Here is a 27,556-nt window from a genome sequence, read left to right on the forward strand (position 1 = left end):
TTGAGGGATGATACAGAGTTTATTGAATTAGATTTTTCTATTTACAACTGAGATCACATCTACATACTATTTTGCTAGTCTACATGGGTACATTATTTCTAACAAGTTTAAGACTTATGATGAATGGGCTCAATCATACAAAAACACATTCACACACTCACACTAATTGTTTCAAAACAGTAGTGCATACATTATACTCTTCCCATAAAGCCAGCTTTGATTAAAAACCACTAGTTTCAAAGATCAGTTTCTGACTTTGAAGATGAACCAAGATACACACCATATGATTCTAAAATCTATTTTAGCCATTTTGTACAGTTGCTATCTTATTGGACTACAGTATATATTTTTTAAAAGGACACTGATGAGGGGCACCATCTGGTGTTAGCCAGACAGCTGGCTTCCTCCCCCTCCCCGCAAAAACCTTTGGCCAAGAGTTCTCCATTGTGAAGACTGAAAGGACCCAGTGATATTTCAGCATCCATCCCATTACTGCTTTGGAGGTAAAAGAAGCAGGCCTACATCCTCCTTGAATTCTACCACACTACGTAACTCGCAAAAAGTTCTGAAATTAGAACACTTACCACCATACTTAAAAACTTAGGAGCAAAGAGCGTCAGCTAGACTAAGGGAAAAGAAAGTCATAGGGTGCATAGGTAAGTAGGTGGGTACGTGAAAAGCCAAGCTGCTCGTCCAACACCAGCAGACATGTGCTTCAACTAGATGAACTCAAGAGGCCAACAGCAGCAGACCTGCTCAATTCACCTTCTAAATCAGAGTAAGACTAAAAATCTCAGGCTTGAGTTGTCTACTACGCATAGGTTCCGCCAGTGATGAGGAGCTCATAGGCAGGATCTCTACTCCTTCTGCACAACACAATGCATGCACACAGCATGCCCAGCAGCTGTGGGAAGAAAACAATGGGTAAACAGGCTGAAAACCCTCTAACGGCAAATATTATTTCTTTTTTGGCAATGGAGCTATTTCAAAGTTCAATGACCTCAAATCATCAAAAAGCAATAATAACAATAACAGAAGAAATTTTTTATGAATACATTATTTTTTAAAGAATCGTCTTAAGTACTAAGCCTCAGCTTCCCTGCCTTATACCAGGATCTCTCTGTGAAGCCAGCAGAGAACCAAGGCCCTCTTACTGCCACCCCCATTATCAATCTAGAGCAGTGCTGTCCAAAAGAGCTTTTCACAATGATAGACACATTCTTTACCTGTGCTGTCAAATAAGGTAGCCACTAGCCACATGTGGCTACTGAGTGCTTGAAATGCAGCTAGTGCAGCTAAGGAGCCATGTTTTTAATTTAAATTGATTTAAACTTAGATACATATGGCTTGTGGCTTCTATACTGAAGAGTGGAATTCCAGTGAGTGGTATGATCAAGAATACATGTGTTTCATGGTGGTCTTTTCAGGCATTTGGAATTTGGGGAGATAGGCTTCATAACAATCGACAAAATTCAGTACATGAATAGCTCTATGAAAATCAATCCTGATGCTAAAAAACGTAGCTTGAAGGTTTTGTTTGTGTCACAGTTACTATTTTTGAAATAAGGTTTGGTTCTGTGGTAATACATACATATTACTTTTTAAGGTCACTCTTCCTTCATCATTTTATTTTAATAAGTCCTAATCCTTCTGTGGTAGCATATTGTAGTAGTAATAAAGTCACACCACGTTATTTTTGATAAGCAAGAATATTAAATTGGATTAAAGAGAAAATGATTCTAGAATTTTTGACCCAGCTTCTCACAAAATATAAACAGTAACCAAAGGACTAAATAACAGTAAGTTAATTTGCTGTTCTAACTTCTCATTGAAAGTGAAAGCCCTGTTATTTGACTTTAAAAAGCAGGGCCCTCTAAACATATGGGGTCAATCTAATTTCAGCAAAATATACCCGATCTGTAAACAGACTCTCAAAGTTTGAAGTGGAAGATTAACTACTAATGAGACACTCATACAGAGAATAGGAATGTTTTCAATCTGCATTCTCCATGGTTTAAAGCCGCACAACTCCAATTTCTGCCCTCACATTAGCCTATATTCTACCCATTCAGAATATATATTTACTGCTCAAACCATCAGTTTCATTACATCACTACTTGCTGAGTGCTTACCGGTACAAAGCATCTTAGAGGCATTTTTAAAATGGATATTGTTGAAAGTTTACTAAATATCTTAAGCCAGTTCTAGAGATGTCTAGTGTGTCTAATACCTAGAGAAATACATTTCTGTTCACTGTACATCAAAACATTGTTAAAACAGTTATAAAATCAAACACAATTATGTTCCCAGGCAATGTTAAATTGAGCAACAAAAATGCTAAGCTCAGTAATTACTGATTTGCTAGGGGAAAAAATAAAATCTCTCTTCCCATCCCCACCTCTTCACATTCTTTTCAGTTGGTTAATTTTACTGGAGGATGAGGTCTGAAATAAGAATCATTTCTTTCTTGACTGTTTTATTTCAATTAAGTCAACTTGTATTGATTTAAAAACAATTAAATAAGCTTGATAAAACCCTATTTATGCTTGGGAATGAGTCTGTTTAAGAACAATAAGATCTACACAATAACTTCTTATCCTTGTCATTGAGTATTAACAAGCCCATTTCCAAAGCTATGCTATACTGAAATTTCACTGATTATTGAAATTCCAATAGACTTGAAAATATTATACAAATATTTTAGCTCCAATGTTATTTCTTGGAATGAAATTTTCCATTGCAGTACTGGAGTCACAAGAACTAATCTTCAAGGGCCGGCCCGTGGTTCACTTGGGAGAGTGTGGTGCTGATAACACCAAGGCCACGGGTTCGGATCCTATATAGGGATGGCCGGTTGGCTCACTGGCTGAGTGTGGTGCTGACAACACCAAGCCAAGGGTTAAGATCCCCTTACCAATCATCTTTAAAAAAAAAAAGAACTAATCTTCACCTAGCCCAAATAGAACACCTAGCAACCACAAAAACTGCCCTCCCACCCCCCCAAAAGATTACTGAATACAGAGACAAGTGGCGATTTTAAAAACCGCCAAAGCAAAATGTTCTGTGATACGCTATGTACGTGATGATGTGAGAAAACAGGTATTCTTATATGAGAATAAGAATTCTTGCACATCAGAAACACTCTTTTCTGAGAAAAATTTTGGTAATTCCTACCAAAATTCATTGATATATTCCAACCCCTCAATATCATAGCTATACATTTTTGCTATAAATAGACTTTGAGCATGCACACAGACAAGATTCACTACTTGCGTTTTTGTAACAGCAAGACCTACATAAGTACCACTTAATGTTGCTTAGATAAAGTATACCCATAAAACGTAATACTATGCAGTCAAAAAGTAAATAAAGTAGATCTATATCCAAAAGATACTAAGTTGTTTTTAAGAAGCAAGGTACAAAAGGTTACAATCTGTATGATTCCATTTATATAATATTTTAAATGACAACATTTTAGAAATGGAGGACTTATCAGTCGCCAGGGTATGGGGCAAGGAAGATGGTACAGTTATAAAAGGGTAACAGGAGGGATCCTTGTGGTGTTGGAACTATTCAGTATCTTGTCTGTGGTGGTAGATACAGGAAACTACACAGGTCATAAAATTGTACAGAACCAAATACACACGCAGAGAAATGAGAAATCTGAGTAAGGTTGGTAGATTATATTGATGCCAATAAACTGGTTGTGAAATACTACCAGTTTTGCAAAATATTACCACTGAGGGAAACTGGGCAAAGCATACAAGGGATCACTCTATTATTTCTTACAATTTCATGTAAATCTACAATTATCTCAAGTAAAACAAAAAGCAAGGTACACAATTGCATTCTACAAGCTTCTATTTGCTTAAAATATATATATGAGTTTGTATAAGCAAAAGCTATTTCTGGAATAATATTCAGGAAACTTGACAGCAGTGATTGTCTCTACAGAGGGGGACTCAAGAACCAGGGTCAAGACTGAGAGGGAGGCTCACTTTTGACCAAACGTATCACTGTATATCATTTTTTAAAAATTTGATGAAATAGGTATTTTCAATTAAAAAAAAAAAAACTACCAAACAGTTAGCAATTAGGATTTATTTTCCCACATTAAAACAAAACAAAAACCAAAAACACCCACCTGAGCCACTTGGATCAGCTTTTCATACTTTGGTTGAAGTTTTTAAGGGAAGAATTACTTGAAATATTTTTTAAAAGGACTGTCAGAATTAAGCCACTCAATCATCTCCTGTCGGGGGGTCCAACCTGACATGATATTTACTCAAATATTTTAATGAATAACTGGTAATCAAGAAGGAAGAGGAAGGAAAGAGCAGTCTCAACCTCCTTCACACTTGGCATAGAGACCAGAGAAAAGCAACATGGCCCTGGGAAACAGTTCTCTGTGAAAGTTTGCTCTTGATCACTATCTTGAGGACATGCCACCTTCATGAGACTCCCATTTTTCTCATCTTATCTTTACAGACAGCCTTGCCCACAGCAGATACTTAAGAGCCTGACAAATCAAAACCTAGATTTTTGTCTATTATTATGACCAGATCCTTTAAATACAGAATTCATAATTGATCATTTGTTAATTTAAGAGGCTGACTATTCTCAAAGATGTGAAACACCTTGCTGATTAATAAGCTAACAAGCTAAGGGGTGTAGCAAAAATTTAAAAACCTCATTCTCTTATATTCAAAAATCCTATTATAATAATGAGCTAGTATTTTTCAGATTTTTCTTTCTTGGTCATTTTGGTCCTACCCAAATCTAGATTATTTAACTAGATTACAGCAAGGGTCAGCAAACGTTTTCTTAAATGGCCATATAATAAATATTTCAGGCTTTGCAAGCCGAGAAACAACATCAGTCTCTGTTGGAACTACTCAACTCCGCCATTTTATCTCTATATTTTATCCAGCTGAAGTGTCAATTAATTGTTAGGTTTCATAACAGAATTTAGGAATTTAATCTCCTGAGAATCTTAATTCTTAGATTTATAATTAGAGGCAAAGTATAAATAGAGCCAAGGTTCAAATTTCAGTTTTGCCACTATCGATGTGACAGTCATAAATCATACTACCCTTGCTTCCCCTAGTTTTTGTGGCAAAACAAAGGGAACAAGGACTGGAGCATCTCCAAGCATCCTTTCTAACTCTAAATTTCTATATCAGAATTGGTGTACAAGTACAAAAGCTCACTGATTATTTGAGTTATTTCTGCCTTTGTTCAGGTTTCCCATGCGCAAGACACTATTCTACACCAGATTTTGAATACTAAAAGCTTAGAATATTTACAGGTACTCTTTAAAAAAAGAAAACATATCAGGGAAAATTCTTTATTACTTCAAATGGATGGTTTTTCCTTTAAAACCAAAGGTTTTAGTTTTTGTTTTTCCCAAAACCCCTAGGATTTGAGTCTGTGAAAGCTCTGAATCCCTGACTTAGTCTTACTGAATTAAAAATATCAACTCTTTATCAGTAATTACTTAAGTCAGGGTGATTTAAATATAAAATGTATATGGAAGTTATCTCACATATATTAAGAGACTAGGTAAAATATTTATTGGCCCCATTAAAAAATATTTAGTAAAGAAATATATGGCTGGTTAATGAGCTTAACTAGATGATAGATACAGCTAAAGTGACTATTTTCCTCAGTCTTCCATACATGTGTTGCATATTTCATTACCACAAGCACCAAACAGTCCCAAAGCTTTTCTGCTGCATGCTAATATGTGCAGCTTTATTACCAAACATAAAATCATTAAGAATGCACAGATCAGGATTCCACTTGGGAAAAGAGACCTCTCCCTCACATTTCATTATTTTTAGCTAAATGAATGTGTTTGCATAGACAATCAAAATATGAAATACATTCCTGCTGACCACCAGATTATTGATATGCTGAGCCGCAAAGTAAATGCTTAGAAGGGCAGAGATCATAGCAAATAAAGAGCTAAACTATTTAATGAATCATTTCAGGTCTGTTTGGATACCAGCAAAGTAAACAATCACCCTTTTGCCATTTTAGAAGACACTTCCCATTAAATACACTAGCTTCTGTTCAAATATACAAAGAGCAGGCAATCCAAGCAACTTACATTTAAACTAGCAATTATATTGGTTTCAATCTAACAATTAAGAGATACCTACACTTTCTTAAAATAGATTCTCTAGGCATGAAGCCTGTTTCAAGAACTAAAAGAATACTGTGAGAACCAGATCTGATGCAAAGGATTTTCAATCATTTTCAAATATTTGGCTGTTCTCAAAGATATTATCTCCCAATAGAATCCATAAGATATAATGAATATACCTGAGAAACTAGGAAATGTGGATAGCTGTGTTGGAGGGCGGGAAATGATTATCTTATTTGTTTTTAGGCAGGGTGAGAGATAAGGATGTGTGTTTGGGGGGAATGAGGATGCTGGGAGCAGATAGAGTGAGAAGTGATTAAGCAGTTACTAGCTACTTTGCACAAACTATTATTAGGGGAAGAAAAAGACAGTTTTCACTGGTAAGAGCTGGTCCCCTCAGATACCAAAGGCATGGCACACTGCCATATGTATCAAATTATGTCACTAACTCCTTGGTGATCGTCAGTCTAAAAAAACTAAGTCAACAAATACAGAAGAGGCTAGAATCTTAGTTTTACCTGGAAGGTATTTTCTGTAAAGCAATAAAATTGTTACTCTTGGTATAAGAGACTAGTATTATAGTACCAGTTCTTGATTTAGGCATATAAATGCATAAAACCCTCGAAAACAGAAAAACAGGAACTAATGTAGAGAAACAGTACACAGAAAGACTGAAATAAAGCTTTCCATTTCCAAAATGAAATAAAGCATTATGATTTTTAAAAATTCTGTGAAGTTCCACTAAAACACCTCCCAAGGTGCCATGGACCACCATAGTTCTAGGCAAAGAGCCGAGGGCAGTACCTCCTGCATAAAAGCAGGCAAGAGAGCATGCTGAAAACACCACTTCCACGCGAGTGGCCCACCACAGCCACCCATGGCTGCCAAAAAAGTAGTTGATGCCACAGCAGCAGCCACAGCCACCATGTAGGTGGCCCAGCAGACACTGGACTGCACTCACACAAGGAGAGTCATCAGCAGACACTGGACTGCACTCACACAAGGAGAGTCATCAGCAGACACTGGAAAAAGAAGAGGACATCTCTCTCCTCAAAGCCCACTCCAGAGTAACAGAAAAAGCAACTGCCCCACCAGATGACCAGACATCAATGTACAGATACTAGAACTAGGAAAACCCAAGAAAATATGACACCGCCAAAAGAATATAGTAATTCTCAAATACCAGACCTACAGAGCAGAAAACCATTGAAATGACTGAAAAGGAACTCCAAGCAACAATCTTAGGGAAACTCACTGAGATACAAGAAGCCTCAGACAACATATTGAAATGAGAAAAAAACCCAGGATATGAAGGATGAAATTTACAAAGAGATTAATACCTTAAGACTGTAGCAGAACTCATGGGACTGAAAGATTCACTCAACAAAATAAAAAACACAACTGAAAGCATAAGTGGCAGGCTAGAACAAGCAGAAGAAATGTCGGGGTGCTCTCTCGGTCAGCCAGGCCCGGGCTCCGAATTTCCCTGGCCGTGGCCACCGAGTGATCCCCGGCAGACTCCCTATCCCCCCCAGGCAGGACCAGATAAGTTGCCCTCTGCGGCACAAGCCGAAGAAGGATCCCCAAAGGTGGGTGAGTGCACTGCCCGCCTATTCAGCCCGCAAAGGAACACTCAGAAGCAGCGGGGTTTCCGTCAAGCAGTTCCGTTTATTGTCTTTAAGCACTTGTATTTATATCTAAGCAAGCGGGATTTCCACACTGAGAGCCAATCACTGGAAAGGTCACATGTGCATGCACCTTACTTTCCTATGCTTAGCCTACTGGTCATGCACTGATCACCAGCGCGGAAAAGCACAACTACCAATAAAAATTTCTGCAGAACTAAAAGTGACACTCCCCCTTTGCTTCCTCTAGGCGCCATCTTGTGTGGATGGGGAACTTAAACAGCCGCCATTTGCTGTGTCCTCCTTTCACCCTAGCAATTGCTATAGCAAGTGGAACCGTTGCAGCCCAACAAAGAAAGAATTTCTGATCTTGAATATAGTCTTTTTGAAATAACCCGGGTGGACAAAAAAAAAGGAAAAAATAATTTTAAAATATGAAGAAAATCTAAGAGAGCCAGCAGACAACCTTAAGTGCACAAACATTCAAATCATGGGTGTTCCAGAAGGGGAGGAGAAAGGAAAAGGCATGGAAAACCTATTCGACAAAATAATAATGGAAAACTTCCCAGGTATGGGGAGAGACATGGGCCTTCAGATCCAGGAAGCTCAAAGATCCCCAAACAGATTCAACCCAAAAAGATCCTCTCCAAGACACATTACAGTCAAAGTGGCAAAGCTCAAAGACAAAGAGAGAATCTTAAAAGAAGAGAAAAGCATCAAGTGAGCTAGAAGGGAGCCCCTATCAGACTAACAGCAGACTTCTCAACAGAAACTCTACAAGCCAGGGAAATGGGATGATATATTCAAATACTAAAAGAAAAAAAAAAACTGCGAGTCAAGAACACTATACCCAGCAAGGCTCTCCTTCAGAATTGAAGGGAAAATAGTTTATTTTCCAGACAAACAAAAGCTGTGGGAGTTCACCACCATACAACCAGCCCTGCAAGAAATCTTCAAAGAAATCCTGCATCTGGAATCCAAAAAACAATAATCACTACCATGAGTACACAAGCAAGAACGAAACCCATTGTTAGAACAAAAATGCAAATAAGAGAAAGAGAAAGAAACTAAATCTTACCACCACAAAAAGCCACGACAATGTAATAATGCTTCTACTTTATTTCTGATTTTAGTAATTCCAGTCTTCTCTCTTTTTTTCTTGGTCAGTCTAGATAAAGGTTTGCAAATTTTGTTGATCTTTTTAAAGAACCAACTTTTGGTTTTGTTGATTTTCTCTACTGTTCCCCTATTTCATATACTTCTGTTGTAATCTTTGTTATTTCCTATTTATATGTGCTTTTGGTTTAGTTTGCTCTACTTCTATTTTCTTAAGGCAAAAGTTTACATTACTGACTTGAGATTTTTCTTACTTTTAATATCGGTGTTTACAAGTATAAATTTTCTTCTAAGAACTGCATGAGCCCTGCATCCTACAAATTTTGATATATTGCACTTTAACATTTATCTCAAAGTACTAATTTCCCTGTGACTTTTCTTTTTACCCATCGTTTATCTAGGAGAGTGTTGTTTACTTTCCACACATTTGTGAGTTTTCTAAATTTCCTTCTATTATCGTGGTCAGAGAACACATTTTCTATGATGTCAGTCTTTTTTTAAAAAAAAAAAAAGGAAAAAGTTAAACAAAACAAAAAAAGATCATGGAAAGATTTCCGTTATCTTTCAATTCTATTTTTCCACAAACTTTTTGAAGTGGCCTTGTGTTTATATTCTGTTTTATTTATTTTTTATGAAATTTATCTTGCTAAACTTAGATATTTAATTTCTGTTCTTGATTTCTTTTTATTAAGTGCAGTTGTTGATATGCTTAGAAATTAATTTGCTTTTGAAAAGTTTATTCATCTTCCGCAGTTGAAATTAATTTGACATTTGCATGCTTTGGGAAGACTTTAGAGAGCTATTTCAAATAATTGTAGAGATTATAAAATATGCAAATTTTAATGCTATACATCTCCAGTTTTTGTGAAAAACTGAAGCCCTACTTTCTATGCAGTATTTTATTATTCATCTGTTATTCAGTTTATGTATTTGTTATTTGAACAAATAAATGTGCATATCCCTAAAAAAATAAAAGGAGAAAAAATAAAAAATAAAATAAATATAACACCTTCCAAGAATACACTATGGCAACAGTTTGTATTTTGAACAGGTCACTCACTAATCAAGGCAAGAAAATAGGCAAAGAGCCTTCTCACATAAGGACTCTCCGCACCCAGATCTCTGACTTCTTTAGACCATTCTGGGTCTGGGTCTAGACACAAGAAATGCAAGATATTGGAAACTGATGGCTGGCACCTCAATCCCTTCCAAGTTACCTATATACATGAAGATTCACCATACACTTAGTGCTTCAAACTATTCAGGGCTGATATCAGAGAACCAGCTTATTCTGATAACCTTGGCTAGCTGTGCTTACCTGAATAGCTGCAAATGCCAGTGCTGCCCAGATAACATGCATCATGATTTCTTGTAGCTTCTTCACAACTAAAGCCTCACATCCCTGTAACATATACAGCCATCCTCATTAGAAGTCTTTTTTAAAAGTGAAAGCTGCAGTCATAGATTACTCATCATTGACAGAAATGGAAATGACAGAAACTAAAAGGGGAAAAAAGATTACCTGATTAGAGCAACTTACGGGTATGTAATTAAAGTAAATGACAATGCATTTAAAAATAATTTACAGTAAAACAAAATGGCATTAAAGACAAGCAAAAAGGGACAGAAATACAAGTTCCATGCAGTGATAAGACACGCTGAAAAATAGGTTATCAGACTAGACTAGCCTTGGCCAAGAGACTTACCTCAGCGTAGAGGTCGGAGGGATGGGCCAGACTGCCATTACAGCTGCTAGCAGTCTCTCTGCAGCAGCTAAGAGGGACACTCTGGTTTTTGGTTTCTTTGAACCAATCTGTATTTTCCCAGTCTGAGTAGTTGTGAATTCCACAACAGTGCAGCTAGAGAACAGACATATTATTCCTCACAACACACATATACCTGGGTTGAACTTAAGAATTTCATGTACTATAGACCTTTAAAATAAGTCACTAAAGATCAGTGGTGTCCAATAGAACTTTCTACAATGACAGAAATGTTCTGCGTCTATATGGTCCAATATAGTAGTCACTAGCCATATGAGGCTACAGTGAGCACTTAACATGTGGCTAGTGTGACTAAGAAACTGAATTTTAAATTTTAATTTAAATAGCAACATGTGGCTAACTCTAGAACCTCCACATGAAAAGCACATTGCCTACAAGGGGTAGTTTCTAACTAAGGAAAAATTTTCATATCTTTCACATTAAATATCTGGTTCTGGGCTGGCCAGTTAGCTCAGGTGGTTAGAGCATGATGCTGATAACATCAAGGCCCAAGGATCAATCCCTGTACCAGCCAGCCACCCAAAAATAATTAATTAAATAATTTTAAAAATATATCTGGTTTCAAGTTAAATATTATTTCTAGTGACAAAGTGTTTAAAATGTTTTATCTGAAATGTCTGGGGTTTGCTTTAAGATAATCAAGCAAAAAATATGTAGGAGTAATAGATGAAACAAGATTGACAAAAAATTGGTAATTTTTGAGTCAGGGTTATGGGTACAAAGATCTATTATCCCATTCTCTCTACGTTCATGTATGCTTCAAATTGTCTGGTTTTTTTTATATATATACTTTTTAAAAAAAAATTACAGTTTTGTCTTGCCTTTACTGATCTTATTTTCTAAAGTTATATGTAGACCTCCTACCTCCCCTAGAATCCATCTGGACTCTCGCCTTTCCTGTGACACATACCTCTTCCATTATCATCTCTCTGGCTAGTTATTTTGGCAGATATGGGGTGGGGGAGTTAGATGATAAAAAAAGTTCAAGATGCTTCTTATCTGGCTTTGACTAGGTGCTAGTGGAATCAACTTTTCAATGGTGAAGGTTGGGGAAAAATTATGTATGCATCAGGAGGTTAACCATGGCAGTGAAGGTACGTGGTTGATTTACACAGTAATAGCTGGGTTAGTTTAATGTTGACCCAACAGTGATTGGCCCTCCCAAAAAAAAAAAATTGCCTCAAGAAAGCTCACCTGTCTCTGTACATAATCAATAGCCCGGCTAGCAGCATCAGGGTTGGTTCCATTGTAGGTCTTATACACTTTCTGAATCCTGTGATCAACCTCTTTTTCCACCTGAATCAAAACAAAGGATTCAGTCCTTCAAAAATACTGGTAAAAGTAACATTAGTCAAGGCTCCAGCTGAAATACCTAAATGGCATGTTTGCAAGTTTCCAGATCTCTCTGTGAATTTCTTGGAAGAAAAAAGTTTTCTCACTGAGCCGCTACCGGAAACACCTTGGGCTCCCAAGCCGGGGTGCTGGGGGGCCGAGGGCTTCAGCCACACACCCCTGACATCTGCATCCAGCCCAGTAAGGACCGGGCCACTGCTGGAAGCCCCCTGGTCTCCCCTGACGGAATGAGGGGGGTACCATAGGCCTCTATCACACCCCGCCTTCCTTCTCCTCCTACCCTATTTTCCTCCCCATTTGTCTCCCCCTCCCCTCAACTGCTCTGTAACATCTTAGAATGTAAAAAAAGTAATAATATAAATTAATTAATTAAAACAAAACAGTAAAAAAAGTTTTCTCCCTTCTTGCCTCCACATAGATTCAAACTAATAGGTAAAAATTCAGGTATGTTATATCACACAGATTAAAGCATTCAAAGAGAAGATTGTATGCAAGATGGCCAGACGGTCTATTCAAGGAGAAAGCAGTTGAGCCTTGGGATACATGTCCTAAATTATAAATGGATGCCTTCCTTTTTCAAATAAGTTTTCAATGTGTTCTCAGAAGACCCATTTTCATTTCCTAAAGGAGGTAAAAACAAAACGACTTTGAAGCCTCTGTAAGATACTTTTGGGACAAATACCAACATTATTTCCATTTTACTTATTACTATTTAGATTTGGCCAAATACACAAAAGAAATCAGCAGATTTAAAAAAATCAGTCCTTAGAAGTGGCAATTTATGAAGAAGCTGCTATTGAATGCATGTCAGAAAGGAGACAGGAAATAAACTTCCTAAATTATTTTTACCAATTGCTAAAGTGGCAAGTGTCATTTAATAAAGTTTGCTTGTATCAGAATCTCTTTACCCCTCTATGATGATTAGACCTACTTCGTAATTGTAACAGTGATGTGATAAGACTATAAAATTGATAACCAGATCATAGGTAGGGACATAGTCCACTGCATTTTTTTTTTTTTTTTTGGCATAGCTGCAAAGTATCTTATATATCAACAGTTTGAATATTAACTTGTGTGGAATATACTATAAAACATATGTACTTCACAGGGCCTGGTTTTCCAAAGCCAATTTCCTTTAGGCTATAAGTCTCTGTTGCAAGATAAGGATTGTGGCACAGCAGGTTGCTGACTCAAAGACAGACTAGTTACTGACTGTTATGTAAAGATACTGAAAAATTGCTATAGGAAGGAATGTTTGCTAAGATCAAGCTTGTGTTGATAAGACCACTTAATTGCCTTACTGGAATGTCATCTGGCTTGTTTCACTGAAAGTTACCAGCCTGTATTGTTAAACTATAACCCCACCTTTGTTCTCTTCCTGTAACTTCCTGGTCTGTAAAATAAATGCAGGGAGAGAACCCCAATTCAGCGTTAATTTCCCAAGGAAGGGATGGCTCTCACTTCAGCGTCCCAAAGGGAGATTAACCACTTAGGGGCCTCTCACTGCTCAGTAGAGATGGGCTTTGAGTAATCCTTTGCATCTCCGTCACCGAGGGGAAGTGGGGTGACAAATCCGTGGGGGGCGAAGCAACGCAAAGCAACAAACTTGGCATATCATGCCTTTGACTTAAAACCACAAGTTATAATGAGAATGATTCTATTATGCCTTTATCATGGTTCCAAAACTATACCCAAATTAATTAATTTAAAGCAGGCTATTTAGCTTTAAATGGTACTGTAGGTGGAAAACAAAAGCAGGCAAAATAGAAAGGAAAGAAAGGAAGAAAAGGGGAAAGAAAAGACAGAATGACTAAGAAAGAGGAAAGGGGGCAAGAAGGTGGTGCTGGCAACAGCTGCCTCGTTGTTCTAAGTTGGCAGGACCCCCTTGTTGGCAGGATGGGTGTGGATAGTAGGATCATAACTCACAACATCTTTCTCTGTGTCCAGGATCAAGGCATTTTTAAACAGACAATGGAAAATGAAATCCTCAGTTTAGTTCTTCTAAAACGGAAATCAGAAAATTTATATCACCCCCCCACATAGCAAATCTATGGGTTGAGGAAATTTGAACAAACTTCTCAGCTAACCAACTATTTATATGCAGTTCATTCTGAGATAACTTTTAAAAAATTAAATACTTACAATCAAGAATAATAGAATTAACTCTGCTATATTAAACGAGCCTAGAAGTCTTGATATATAAATAATTGCAAATTAACTTTAGATATTTAAAGCAGTAGTTAACTGAAATAAGGCAAAAGAAAATGTTGACTATGATAAAATGGATTTCTTCTATCTTAACTTGAAAAACTTAAACTACCTTTTTAAAGCATTATGTAAATTACAGTAGACATACCTTTGCTCTGTAAACATATCCCAAAACCACAACAACAACTTCTGTGACAAAAACCAAGAGTAGGATGATGACAAACTGTAAGAAAACATGGCCAAAAATTAAATACAAATTAAAAAATAGCTCCAAATACACTCTTGATTAAAACAAAACAACTGTCAGAGATAACTACTAGAAGTTCAAAGCAAGTGCTAATTCTGTTCCAACTATAAGAGCCAAGGAGTCTATGGCATTTCATGCTCAATTCAGGAAGACGGTTAAGATAAATTTCCTGCATATTCTGATACATGGAGTCAGTAAAGCGCTAACTTACCGTGGCAAGTCCGCAGCGACTTTCTCGAATCGTGGCGCAGCAGCCAATTAGCCCAATAATGAAAAGCAGGGCTCCTACAGCTATAATCACTACGGCAGGGATGAGTGTGTACACATCTTCAAAGAAATGGTCATAGTCATCGTAAGTGATGAAGACATAGGCTCCCACATAGCATAAAATGCCAGCTGCCCCCTGTAGAAAACAAGGTCAGAGTACTGGTTGCTAAGCCCTGTTGGTAAAATTTTCCCACTATGGTTTAAGTAGGTTATAATTCGATGGGAGTTCCCATCACTTTTAAATCTATTAGATGTAGACTTTTTTTTTTTAGTAAAGCTGAAAAGTCTCCCATAATTCATTATTAAGAACACTTCTTTACTAGATAAAGGTGAAAAGTTTTCCAAATTTCACTTACTTTTCAATAATTGATAGTTCAATTAGGACCAAGAAACTACGAATCAAGTAAGAGTAAATAACATTGACTACAACAACACCCCCACCCCCAAAGGATTATTTGTAGCTCAACTGCATATCCAATACAGATCAGTGGGGTACACATTTGCTCCTCACAGTTTCCACTCAACAAATGGGGAAATTAGGAGCAAGTGACAGAGCTAACATTTGAACCCAGGCAATCTGACTCCAGAATCTTCACTTCTAATTTCTATCCATCCTCTTGGGGAAAGACAATATAATAACTAATAAGTTTGATAACCACTTCCAAATAACTTGTGGTCCTAGAGACTGTGAAATGGTAAAGTCAAAGGGCTCAGTCACTAAAAAACATCACAAACTCATTGATCTATTTATTCTTTAGAATGGCACTTCTCAAAACTTAATGTGAATAGGAATCACCTGAGGATCTTATTAAACCTCAGTTTCTGATTTAGTAGGTCTTGGGTGGGGCCTGAGATTCTGCATTTTTAATAAGTTCCTAGGTGATGCTGATGCGGTTCCTGGACCACACTTTGAGTAACAAGATGTTAGAGTACCTAAAGGGAAAGTGAATGCAGAAGGTCATGTAACAGGTACATCTTGTTTCAGCTGCTGCTCCAGGCACCCATCTCCAGCCATAGAGTTTTACACACATTCTTCTCTATCACTGTCAATTTTGCTATCATTGGGTACCAGCTCTGTGCTGACAGCCCAATGCCACTTGCTTTTATGCAAATAAGCAAAGGCAGTATCAGGCTAAGTTTTAAAACATTTGGCCTAATAAGTTATTTGTAGAGCACTTTGTGACTATCACAGGAAAAAAATCATTTTACCATCCTTTAAAATTTAACATATAAATCATCTTCCAACTAGAAAACATCCTCCACAATGATATTGGAAATATCATTAACGCCTCTGAACCTGAGAACTCAGTTCATTTCTTAAGTCTATGGGACCCAGTAAGCTTGGACATCATCAGAATATAGTCATCAGTTAGTATCTGTGGAAGAGTGGTCCAGGATCCCCACGGACACCAAAATGCATGGATGCTCAAGATCCTTATATCAAATGGTGTAGTGTTTGCATATAATCTATACACATCCACCTGTATATTTTAAATCATCCCTAGATTACTTACAATATCTAATAAAATGTAAATCCTCTGTAAACAGTGTTATACTGCATTGTTTTTTATTTGTATTATTTTTATTGTTGTATTGTTATTTTTTGTTTGGTTTTCTCTTCTTTGGATATCTTTGACCTGCCCTTGGTTGACTCAGTGGATGCAAAACCCCAGGATACAGAGGGCCAACTGTATTTTCTTTCTTATACTAGGCCATTGGAATTGTTATCAGATCTGGAAGGGAAAGACTTCACTTAGGTAAAGTTGGAAAGTGACTTGATTTTTTTTTTTTTTTTAAGAACATGGACTTTTTAAAATGAGAAGACAACTAGAATAATAGAGGCAATTTTTAAAAACATTCTTTTAAAACTCTTCTCTGGCTTCCAAGACGCCCCACTTCTGGTTTTCCTCCTACACCCCTACCTGCTCACTTTCTCATCTCTTCATGGACTGACTCTTCTTTACCAGACTCTGAAATGTTCTCCAGGGTTCTGTCTTTGGCTGGCTGTTGTTTTTACTCATTCTCTAGGCTTTCCTTGGGCTATCATCTCAGATATATACATCTCCATCTGGAAGTCCCACAGACCTCTCACCCTCAGCCTATCTCAAACCCTCTCTGCCTTCCTGCCCATTCCATCTAACATTCCCTTATATTCCTAGCATAGCAAAAGGCATCAGATGTCTAATTTTTCTGGTCAGCACCTGAGAATTACCCTATACTCTTTCTCTGCCCCACCTCTATAACCCATCAACCACCAAACTCCTTCAAGTATGCTTCCAAACATTACTTGAATACCTCAATTTCTCTTCAACCCCATGGCAGAGCTTCTGTCTGGGGTTATTTTTGTTAAAAACACAAACTGGATCAAGGCATAAGCTTGCTTAAAATCAGGGTGAGGCAAGTAAGTCCCCTGATGACCCAAGCTGTTCTTCCTTGCTTTTTCAGCCTCAGACTTTATTACCCCTCATTCACCTCGGACACTGTAAAACTGTCAACCCCGAATGTATCACACATTCTCTCACTTCTTCACCTCTGCTGTTCTCTCTGCAATGCTCTCTTCATCTGCCTGGGAGCTCCTTGTCCTGCATTAAGATGCAGCTCAAATGTCACCTCTTCCTTTTGGATGCCATTCTCGACCATTTCAGGCTGGATTAGGTATCCATCATCCACTTACATATCACCCCATGCACAGCTGCATAGCTCTAACAGAGTATTTATATCAACAATTGTAATTATGTCTCATATGCTTTGAAGGCACAAATTGTGCCCATCTGTCTTTTAGCCTTGTATCACCACCCATTACCAAGAACACTGCTTGGCACATAGCAGGTATCAAAGTTTACTGAGTACACCTCATCTTATCCCTTCCCTGGAAATCACCCTCCCATCTCTGACATAAGCTTTGGTTTGTATTTGCTTTGTTTCCCTTCAATCCAATGTTTATGGTTTCAGTTCACTATTCAAATATGATATGGCAATTTAATCCAGCTTACTGAATTCTGATGGCCATCACATCTGGAATACATTAGTTTATAAATGCACTCTATCGTAAACATAAATGCTGTACTTACAGCAAACATGACTTTTCAAAGATCCTCAGAGTTCACTGACATATTTGCTTTTGGGGCATATTACTTTGAGATGAAGGTGAGCACAGGGGGAGGAAAAGAGAAACGGCTCACTGTTTGAGTGCATTTAGTACATTAGTACATGGACTACTTAACACTCTCACCAAATACTTTTTCTCGACTACATATGCGTGATATATATTCTCACACACATGCATATATGCATACTGTGTAAGTAAAGTAAATAATATTAGTCTTCAAGCTGAATTAACAGAAATCCTAAATACAAATTAAAATTAAATTTTGCCCAGGTTGTTCTCGGAAACTAGTCATCTCTCTATCCTTTAGATGCTTAGCTTATTTTTACTCCAGAAGGCAATGCTTATTTCTTAAACGTCTTGAATTAAAATGAATTTCATTTTTGAGCTCCTAGTAAATGAAGTTTCAGCCTATACAAATTCTAATGAAAACAAGATAAAACTGGAAAATATATGTATTCAACAATTAATCTGAAGCACAGGGCACTGAAGAACTACTAGAATTTTACATATTAAATGATGAGTTTTCAACTTAAAGAAATTCCTGTGAGACTAATACTTGGTGCTGCCTGTGAAGGCCAAGTGCAGAGCTTCCTGTGCTGCTGTCCTCCCCCAGACCGAGGCACTCGCCTGAAACTGAGACTGGAAGAAGCCAGAAAAACCAACTACAGATACAACTAGACTTACAGCAAATGCAGTGGAAGGCTAAATAGGAGATGCCATTTGTAAAGCTTCCTATTTTCTAATAGACTCTAGAACAGTTTCTTTTCCCAGGCTGTAAAGCAGTCAACATCTAATTCGCACACTAGAGAAGAGAACATAATGGAGCTCTATTTTGGCAACATACAGTGAGAAGCAACTTATTAGTGGCACACATTAAAGCGGAAACTGTACTGATTGCTGATATGAGACTATATAAATCAAATTACTTGTAAATGAAGGCTGTTTCCTAAATTGAAGACAATTTCAATCTTCTTTTAATGAAATCTGTCTATGTGCTTATACTTCAAGTTGTATAATAAACAATTTATGAAGTGACACCTAAGGTACTTCAAAAATATATAGTAGGTGTCCTAACAACAGCTGAACACCTAAAAACAGCTACAAGCAACTGCTTTAATGACATCCAACCATCAGTATGAAAAACATCCGAAAGAATAGGGGAAAAGGTAGAGTATGTATGGTAAATGGAGGGGAGGTTATTAGTAATTCCTAACTAGTGTATGTAGGGACTTTGTAGTTACTCAGATTTTTAATGCAGGAGTTGTTGCTATTAAAAAAGCTAAATAAAAGGTGAGCTTGATTAAATGCTTCTTTCGAAAGGCCATGATGGGATTGGGATCTATTAAAGGATCTGGGCTTTGCCAACAAAGCAGCTGCAAAGGAGGGGGAAGGGGAGGAGGGAGTACAATAGAAGAGGAGATGAAATGTAGACTGGGAAGCAGCTGAACTGCTTTAGTTACTGCTAAGAAAACCTGAACCTATAAGGAGGATTTGTGCCAGCGCAGTATACTAAAAATATTCATCCTTTTTACAAAGAAGTGAAAGGAAATTTAGGAGAAAGGCTGAGATCTGAAATACAGAAAGAATAATTTTTTTTAAAAAAACATTCTTCCTTATATTTTAATAAGCCTATGCTCTAAATTAAGTCACAGAATTTAAAAACTTTAGGAGAGACAGTACTTTTCCACGACACTAAATTGTTCCTATTAAAAAAAAATTATCTTGTTATAAAATTTTAGAAGTATATGAGTTCCAAAAGCATAACTTTATTTTATCCTTTTCCCTACATATACACAAATGTAAAATGTCTTAAAGTAAGAAATTTCATTCTTACATAAGACAGCTTTTTTTATAGTTTAGAAACTAATTTGCAAGGGAGGTAATTTTCAAATCCTCTATGAAATAAACAGATGAGCTGATGAAATGCTAAAATCCACAAAACAATATAAAAACGACATAGACTTGTTACAAGCTGGAAGACAAAACAGCTCTGTTGTCAAAAGTATATCTATACGGAAATTAAGAAATGTGAAGGTGGAAGCATCCCACAGAACATGTGGGTGAAGATGAAGCAAAGAGCAGAAGTGATTTTCTTATGTAGTAGACATGGATGAATGTCTAGAATCAGGACAGTGTGAAGGCAAGGAACCATCTGGACTTCATTCAGCTAAAAGCACAGTACCCAACAAGTTCTTGCTTGCCTGCGTGAAATGCTCCTTTGGAGTCATTTCTGTAAAAGAATCAACTGGTAAAATAGAAGTGATTGGAATGTTGAGAGGAAGAAAAAATAGTCAAGAAGAGAAAGACTGGGCAAAAACCACTGTGTACTCTAAAAGAAAGCAGACTTTCAAAGCAGAGAGAGGGAAAAACAATCTGCAAAAATCCATTTTATGTAAACATCTTTCAGCATTTAATTCAGAGCTTCCTGTACATCATATTAGTATTTTTTGCTCCTCACTTCTCTCCTGCAAGGAATCATAGGTAATTCTATACAATGCATTCTGAAAGTTTCCCCAAACTCTACCCTCGTGCCATTACAAGTGTCTTATCATCTCAAATCCTTTAGCTTTCTACTTACCATAATATTCTCTAGTCCAACAATGCTTTGTTTCAACTGTCTTAATCTGATAAAATAATTCATGTCATTAAACACGTTCTCTTCTACTAAATCCACTGCCTGCATTTCATTTCCTCTCTTAACTTTCAAGAAAAAAAAAAGACTTTTCCAAAGACATCAGATTCTTTCAGAAATTAAAGCTACTCTTACCAAGAATTTCTGAAGCTATTAAAATGATATTATTTTCTACCTAACAATTCAGTCAATAATAGGCCAAGCGGTACTCAACAGTGTGTGAGGGTACAGAGGGAAGGGCCCTCAGACTGGAGGCGGTACAGATTAATACAACACAATCTTTTCGGAAAGCAATCTGGCAACACTTACCCTCAACATCTATGCTTTTATACCTACTAATTCCATTCCTAGGAATCTATCTTTAAGAAAATAAGTCAGATGGACATAAAAATTTATGTAGAAGGTATGTTCATCAAAATGTTATCACAAAATTATAACAGCAAAAACAAAAGAAAAAGCCCTGATATCCAGAGGTATGCTTGCATGACGGTCCTGCAATATTTTGTGAAAGCATAATTTAATAAAGTTTGTAGTGTGTTAGGGAAAAAACACATATATCATCACATAAAGACATTTTAAAAACAAACCAAAATATTATAATCGATTGTCCCTGGGTGGTGGAATTATGGATTTTTAAAAAAATACTTTTTAGTGTCTTCTTAAAAAAGCAAATATACTACTTGTATAATCAGAAAAATACTTAAAATTATGTCTGAAATTGGGACTGTTATTCTCTTGCAAATGAATTAATTCCTCAATCTGTCTTTAACTAACAACATAAAATAGGCATCTCTTCAATCCTGAATATTTTAGGCACTGATGCCAATCTCTCCCATTTATCACTTTTCTTGGGTCTATCTGGCTCTGGCTCATCCTGTAGATGTTTTCTGATTATCATTGCCATTACTGTTAAAGAAATATTTTAATTCTTTTAAACTGCTATTACTCTGACAATATTTCAAAGGTCATGCTTCTCAATTCTGCCCTATTTTCACTTTTACTGTATTTGGTTTTCTATACTTATTGTTTATGCAGCTTAACAAAGTTGTTCTATTTAATCTAATTTATACCAGTTGAAAGACCTAAAAGTTCAGGTGGCAATGAAACTGGAGATCAACCAGCTGCCACAATCAAGTTATTCTGACAGCACGCAAGCTGGCTATTTTCAGACTGCAAAGCTCAGGGGGGTCATCTGAGAAGCATGGAATTTAAACATGCATTTTCTTTGAGACGCTCTGCTGCCCCACCCTAATCTAACTGTAAAAAGAATCAGTTATTACTGTAAGAGCCCAGGTACTTGAGCTTTATAATATTAGAGTTTGTCCACGCTTGGGTTATGTGTTTAATCAATAGCAGCAACAACGTAAAATACAGTACGTCAACATTTACTACAGACCTCCTTTTATAGATTAAAAAAACACATAAAGGCAAATAATTTTTCTCATTTATTGAGTCCACCAAACTATCAATAGGAAGGGTGCTGGCTGGTTAGCTTAGTTGGTTAGAGTGTGGTGCTGATAACACCAAGGTCCAGGGTTCCATCCCTATACTGGCCAGCCCAAAAATAAATAAAAAGAAGGGGCTGAGGGTAAGGAGAAAGAGAAAGCAATAACAATACTTTTAAAGGAAGACTTGAGACCATCCATGAGTATGTTTTCTTGGGGGGAAGGTGCAGCTAGAAATTAAATTCAATGAAGAATTAGATGATGTTGCCTATCTGTCTGCCCTCTCTCCCTATTAGCTAGCTGTCAGACAGCAGGGAATATGTCTTTTTACTCCTTGTATTTCTCAGAAACAGGTAAAAAGTAGATATTCAACAAGCATTTACTGCGTGAATGACTCTTAGGGTATACTTGTTCGGTACAAGTACAAATTTTATGGAATAAATTTTCTACCAAAAAACTTATAATTGGATCTTATAATATAAAACTCATTAATATATTTCAAAGCATGATAAATACCTTAGAAAGCTAATAAGCAACCTATTCCATAAAATGCAACTAAAGTGAGCTCTCAGGGCCGGCCCGTGGCTCTCTTGGGAGAGTGTGGTGCTGATAACACCAAGGCCACGGGTTTGGATCCCTATATGGGGATGGCTGGTTAGCTCACTTGGGTGAGCGTGGTGCTGACAACACCAAGTCAAGGGTTAAGATCCCCTTACTGGTCATCTTTTAAAATAAATAAATAAATAAAGTGAGCTCACCTGCTGATTTCAAGTTCTAAATGATGACTCAGGGCCACAAGACACTTAGGTCAAGTAGACAGATGACAAAGAACATAGTGAGACAGGAAACATTCATTTTTCTTTACCGTTAAAGACAAAGAAATACATTTCCTATTATGTACCATGACTTGCTTACTGACAAAGTTAGCTTTTCTTTTAGTGACTTGAAAAACAAATACAAAAAAAAAAGGGTTAGCTGAAGGTGTGTTCCAATGACATATTCTTTGTCAGAGCAGTCATTTATAATAGGAGAAATACAGGAGGTAGAAAAACAAATTCCAAGATGTCAGATGAAGGTTCCGATTTAAAAATATCATATTACCAACTCAAATGTGTAGCATGTGCTAGAAAACACAAAGTATATACAAGAAGATTTGTGACAAGAGAGAAAAATACTTGAAACATTTCATTATAAATTTTAAGTTTTTAAACAAAAGCATGAAGGTAGAATTAAACCTTTTCTTAGTAATTTGAACATGCCAAGTAGATTCTTGCCTTTGGGTCTATAGCCTGTTCACTTGGGCCTGAATCCCAACCCCCTACGTCTTCCAAATCACCCCCAAACTGACTCCTTATACTCCAGAATAAATTTCAACTCCTTGGAGAAGCCTTCTTTGTCAACCTAAAGCAGTCAATCACTCTATCACATCACCCTGTTTTAATTCTCTGCATAACACACCACTATCGGATATTTTTCTTGTTTAATTGTCTTGCTCCACCAGAAATTAAGTTCTGTAAGAACAGCGATCTTCACTACCTTTTTCACCATTTTATCCAAAATATAAGCACAAAATAGGTGCTCAAATATTTGTGTTAATTTGTTTAACAAAGCAATTTTCCTTAATTATATACATTCTCAGCAGTGTGATTAAGTTTTTTTTAAAAGCAGGATAAATTTCAAAAGTTATATATTGATTTCAAATATGATTTGTACGTTTAGGGTATTTCAAATGAGTGAAGGTGCCACATGCTGAAGTTGTTTCTAAAGGCATTTATTTAAAAGCTGTTTGACTTTCTTGTAGTACTTCCCCCACTCCAGAAGTGTTTTAGTGTTACTATCACCTCTCATAACAGGTGGAAAACAACAGCCTAAATAGATATGCAAGATTATAAATTGTATGAGCATGGACAAAGCTTTCTCTCACAGCCTCTGTAACGCCTAAGACACATACAAGCAAAATAAATATTAGCCAGCAGGTTTTCCTAATAGAGTAGAAAAAGTAAAAGTAATTTGTATAACACAAGACTTGATTAAGTACTCAATTAACTTACCAGAATAAAAACCTGTTATTAGAAAGTACTGATTTAAACTTATTTTAGAGGAGGACTCCTTTGAATGATCAACTGACCTACCAAATTAAGAATCCTATCTGGGACCTTGGTACAAAGGTACAGTTTATAGACTAGGTAATGACTACTCATTACGAAAGCCTTCAATATTTAGTCATTTACAGCAAACACTCCTAACCTTTGTCAATACATTATCATGGGTCTAGCACTAATACACTTATAGAAATGATTGTTTCCCCTTCTGTTTGTGCCTTTCCACAGTAACACTCTCACACTGCATTGTCCAAAACTATCAGCACCAAATCAACATTAACAACTGTGGCTGTCAGATCACTCACAGCCTGTGTATTTCAGAAACATATCTACCAGGGTACTTCAAAAAGTTTGTGGAAAAACGGAATTAAAAAATCTTTTCCAAGTACCTTCGTATTTCCATATCACAGCTCATTGAACAAACTGCCAACTGAACCAGGATATCAGGCTATAAGAAGGTGCGGTTTAAAGATCTTGCCAAAGCAATTAAACTTTAAAATATCAACAATCAGCCATTATCACCTGACAGTGAAGAGCCAGTGCAACAGAGCTAAAAGTCTTTATTTACTAAAGTTGCCCAAGGGAACCTAGATACACTTTTGATATGCTCTACGTAGGGCATGTTTATTCTTCAACTTACACATCTCGAGGCATTAAAAGGAGAGACGGGCCACTATATAAGAATACACTTATTAGAAATGAAGAATGCATTATAAATTCCCCGGAAGAACCTGTTAACATTTTTTTACGTACTTCCTCATAAAGACTTAATTTTTTAAACAGACAAGTTAAATAGTGTAGTTTAAATGCTGCTACAGTTTCGAAACAATGTTAAAATCAGTATATTTTAGAGAAAATGACACTAATGTAGCCTAACAAGTTCCTTCCTCTTTCCCAATCTTCTGAAATCACCTTGATCTAACACCACAGGCTCTAGAGTATGGGAAACCTGGGTTTGAACGCAGGCTCTAACACACCTTGGGTATGCTACTTTAACTCACTAAACCTTAATTCCTCATCTGTAAGATAAGCGTAATAATATTCCCTGCCAGATGGGGATGCTGGGAGGATACTCCAAGTAAAGTGCTTAGCACAGTGCCTGGTATGTAGTAAGCACTCAAATGTTAGTTATCATTACTATCATCATCAGATTCCAACAGTTTGTCCATAAACTAGTAATTTGTCAGGAGCTACACAATACTGTTTCTTCATTATGTTGCACTATGCCACAATTTTTTTCTCTGCATGTCTAACTTCCTTAACAGAGCTCACAAAAGCTTTACTATCCTACTAACCCACATAAAGGGTATTTTTATTAAACAGTATGACTCCAGTCTTGGCAATAACCCACTATGAAAAGCACAACTGAAGTTCAACATAACCTTCTTCACTAGAGTAAGTAAAAATAGTACATATACTCACACAACTTCCAAAGACTCATGAGCAATCACTTAGAATTAACTGATATTTTAGAGTAAACAAAAATTTGATTTTTAAGGAAATGGTTCCTGTATTTCCAACATTTTGTTACATTCACAATTCCAGTCTCTGAGCTTGAACAGTCTAGAATTCACCTGATAATATATACTCCTCATAATCAAATAGTTATGCCCATAATATCACAAAGAACTGTAAAGGGTACAAAGCCAAGTGTCTGCCTCTTAAGTATGTTATTATCTAACGAAGTGTTTCTCATTTGGGGATCCTGAAACTTATTTTTCCTTTTAAAAAGGCCTGTGATTCAAATTAAAGTATAAGAAACACTGCTCTAATTGAAAAAGAAATCATGGAAATCCCAATGTCATGTGGGTGATTTTGAACAGATACTACCTCCAAGTCAGGACTCTCATCCGCACCATAAATACCCTAAAGGACTCTGTGACAATACAAGTGTGTCGGAAGTGCCGTATTATATGTAACCATCCCTTTACAGTACAGCAGTCAGGATATGAAAAGTTTCATCCTTTGTTGGGGTGAAAGGGAGATAAGATGGAAAGGATGTGTGTGGGGTGTGTGTGTGCGTGTGTGTGTGTGTGTGTGTGTGTGTGTGTGTAGCTGAGGGGGGACCAGTGAGGAAGGGAAAGAGAATATGCAAAAATATGGTTAGTGCGAATGTTCAAGGAGTGTTCTGGGGACTGTCCACAGAGAAAACTGCTCAGGGCAAGCAAGTGCTTAAAGAAATGACAGGTAGAGAGGAAGGAAAGGTGATCTGGGACCAGACTGAGGACTTCAGTTGCAATAAGAAGTGAAGGCGATTGAACCTTATTCTACTTCTGAAGCTTTATGGGGTTTTGTGTTTAAAAAAAAAAAACAAAAAACAAGTGATGTGATGGATGAAATGCTTAAAAAGATTTACCCCGGTACAAGGTCTAGATGGACTCGAGGGTGGAGAGACTCACGGGTACAACACAGGTTATTGAAAGTCCCTGGTAAGATAAAGACCTGAACTGAGATGGGATGATTATAAACACTTTCTCTGGAGGTGGGTCCAAAAAAATTAAAAAAAAAAAAAAAAAATCATAAACCACCTTTCATTGAAAGCGAACTCATCGCTTTCAAAATCTTGATACGTGAACCAAATTTATGAAAGGTTTATAACCTCAGGCCACTCAACCCCGTGACCAAAACAAGAAGACCGACTTTCTTGGTCAAGGGATTATTTGGCTTCTCAAGTTGAAGTCTTTCGGTTTTCAGGGCTGGTGACGAGCCAACTAGTTCTCCATACACAAAGAGCTCTAAGTCAAGCCCTCGCCCCTGACTCGGCAGCGTCCCGGCCTATCTGCACCGTTTGCTCGCGCGCCTCGGGACTGCCACTGGATCTGCGGGGGCCCCGGGGCCTGACAAAGAGAGCGAGGCCTGACTCCTTGGGGAATATCCTATTTCCAGCCTGCTATCCTGAAAGAATCTGCAACGAGAGCTCTGTCCAGCAGGCTGCTCCAGGGGGCGAGACGGGGGATCCGGCCCAGCCTCGGGACGTGGAGCCCCTGGAACGAAGCCAGCTGGCCCGGGCGTCGGGCCCGAGCGCGGAGGCGGCCGAGTGGAGATCGCAGAAAGCCCCCGAGGGCTTCCGTTCACCGCCCTCCAGGCCCGGGGCCTTCATCCCGGCCTAGAACGGACCTCGCGAAACGGCCTTCGGGACCGAGCCCTCCCCGCGCCTCTGCCGCGTGGCCCCGGCGACCCCCGCCCCAAACCCGGGCTCGCCGCTCTGGCCCGCGCCGGCCCCACGGGCGCCTCGGCCTTCCCCGCCCGCGGCCCCGCTCACCCAGAAGATGAGGTTGAGAAAGACCAGCACGGTCTTGGAGGAGGTGATGCCGCACTGGCCCATGGTGCCGGCGGCCCGCGGAGGCCCTACTCGGCGAGCCGGGCTGCGCTCACCGAGCGAGGTGGCAATGGCGGCGGCGCCTCCCCGCTGGGAACTGCACGGCCTGCACCGCGCTCCCCACAGCCTCCAGTGCCGTCGCGCAGCCCCGGCCCCAGCAAGCACCTCGCGCCTCTGCGAAGCCGCCGCAGTCCCCCAGCG

At 37.9% G+C, this 27,556-nt stretch overlaps 1 protein-coding gene across 1 annotated transcript; it reads right to left on the reverse strand.

The window, feature by feature from the left end:
- On the reverse strand, nt 1-27,556 carry TSPAN3 (tetraspanin 3). The gene is made up of 7 exons (XM_063089724.1): nt 27,299-27,556; nt 14,693-14,884; nt 14,383-14,457; nt 11,868-11,969; nt 10,596-10,748; nt 10,208-10,291; nt 1-904 (listed from the first exon to the last, which is right to left on the reverse strand). Exons 1-7 carry the CDS (start codon nt 27,359-27,361, stop codon nt 812-814), a joined length of 762 nt encoding a protein of 253 aa, XP_062945794.1. The 5' UTR covers nt 27,362-27,556; the 3' UTR covers nt 1-811.

Source organism: Cynocephalus volans, chromosome 3 (assembly GCF_027409185.1).
Source record: "Cynocephalus volans isolate mCynVol1 chromosome 3, mCynVol1.pri, whole genome shotgun sequence".
Lineage (NCBI taxonomy): Eukaryota > Metazoa > Chordata > Mammalia > Dermoptera > Cynocephalidae > Cynocephalus > Cynocephalus volans.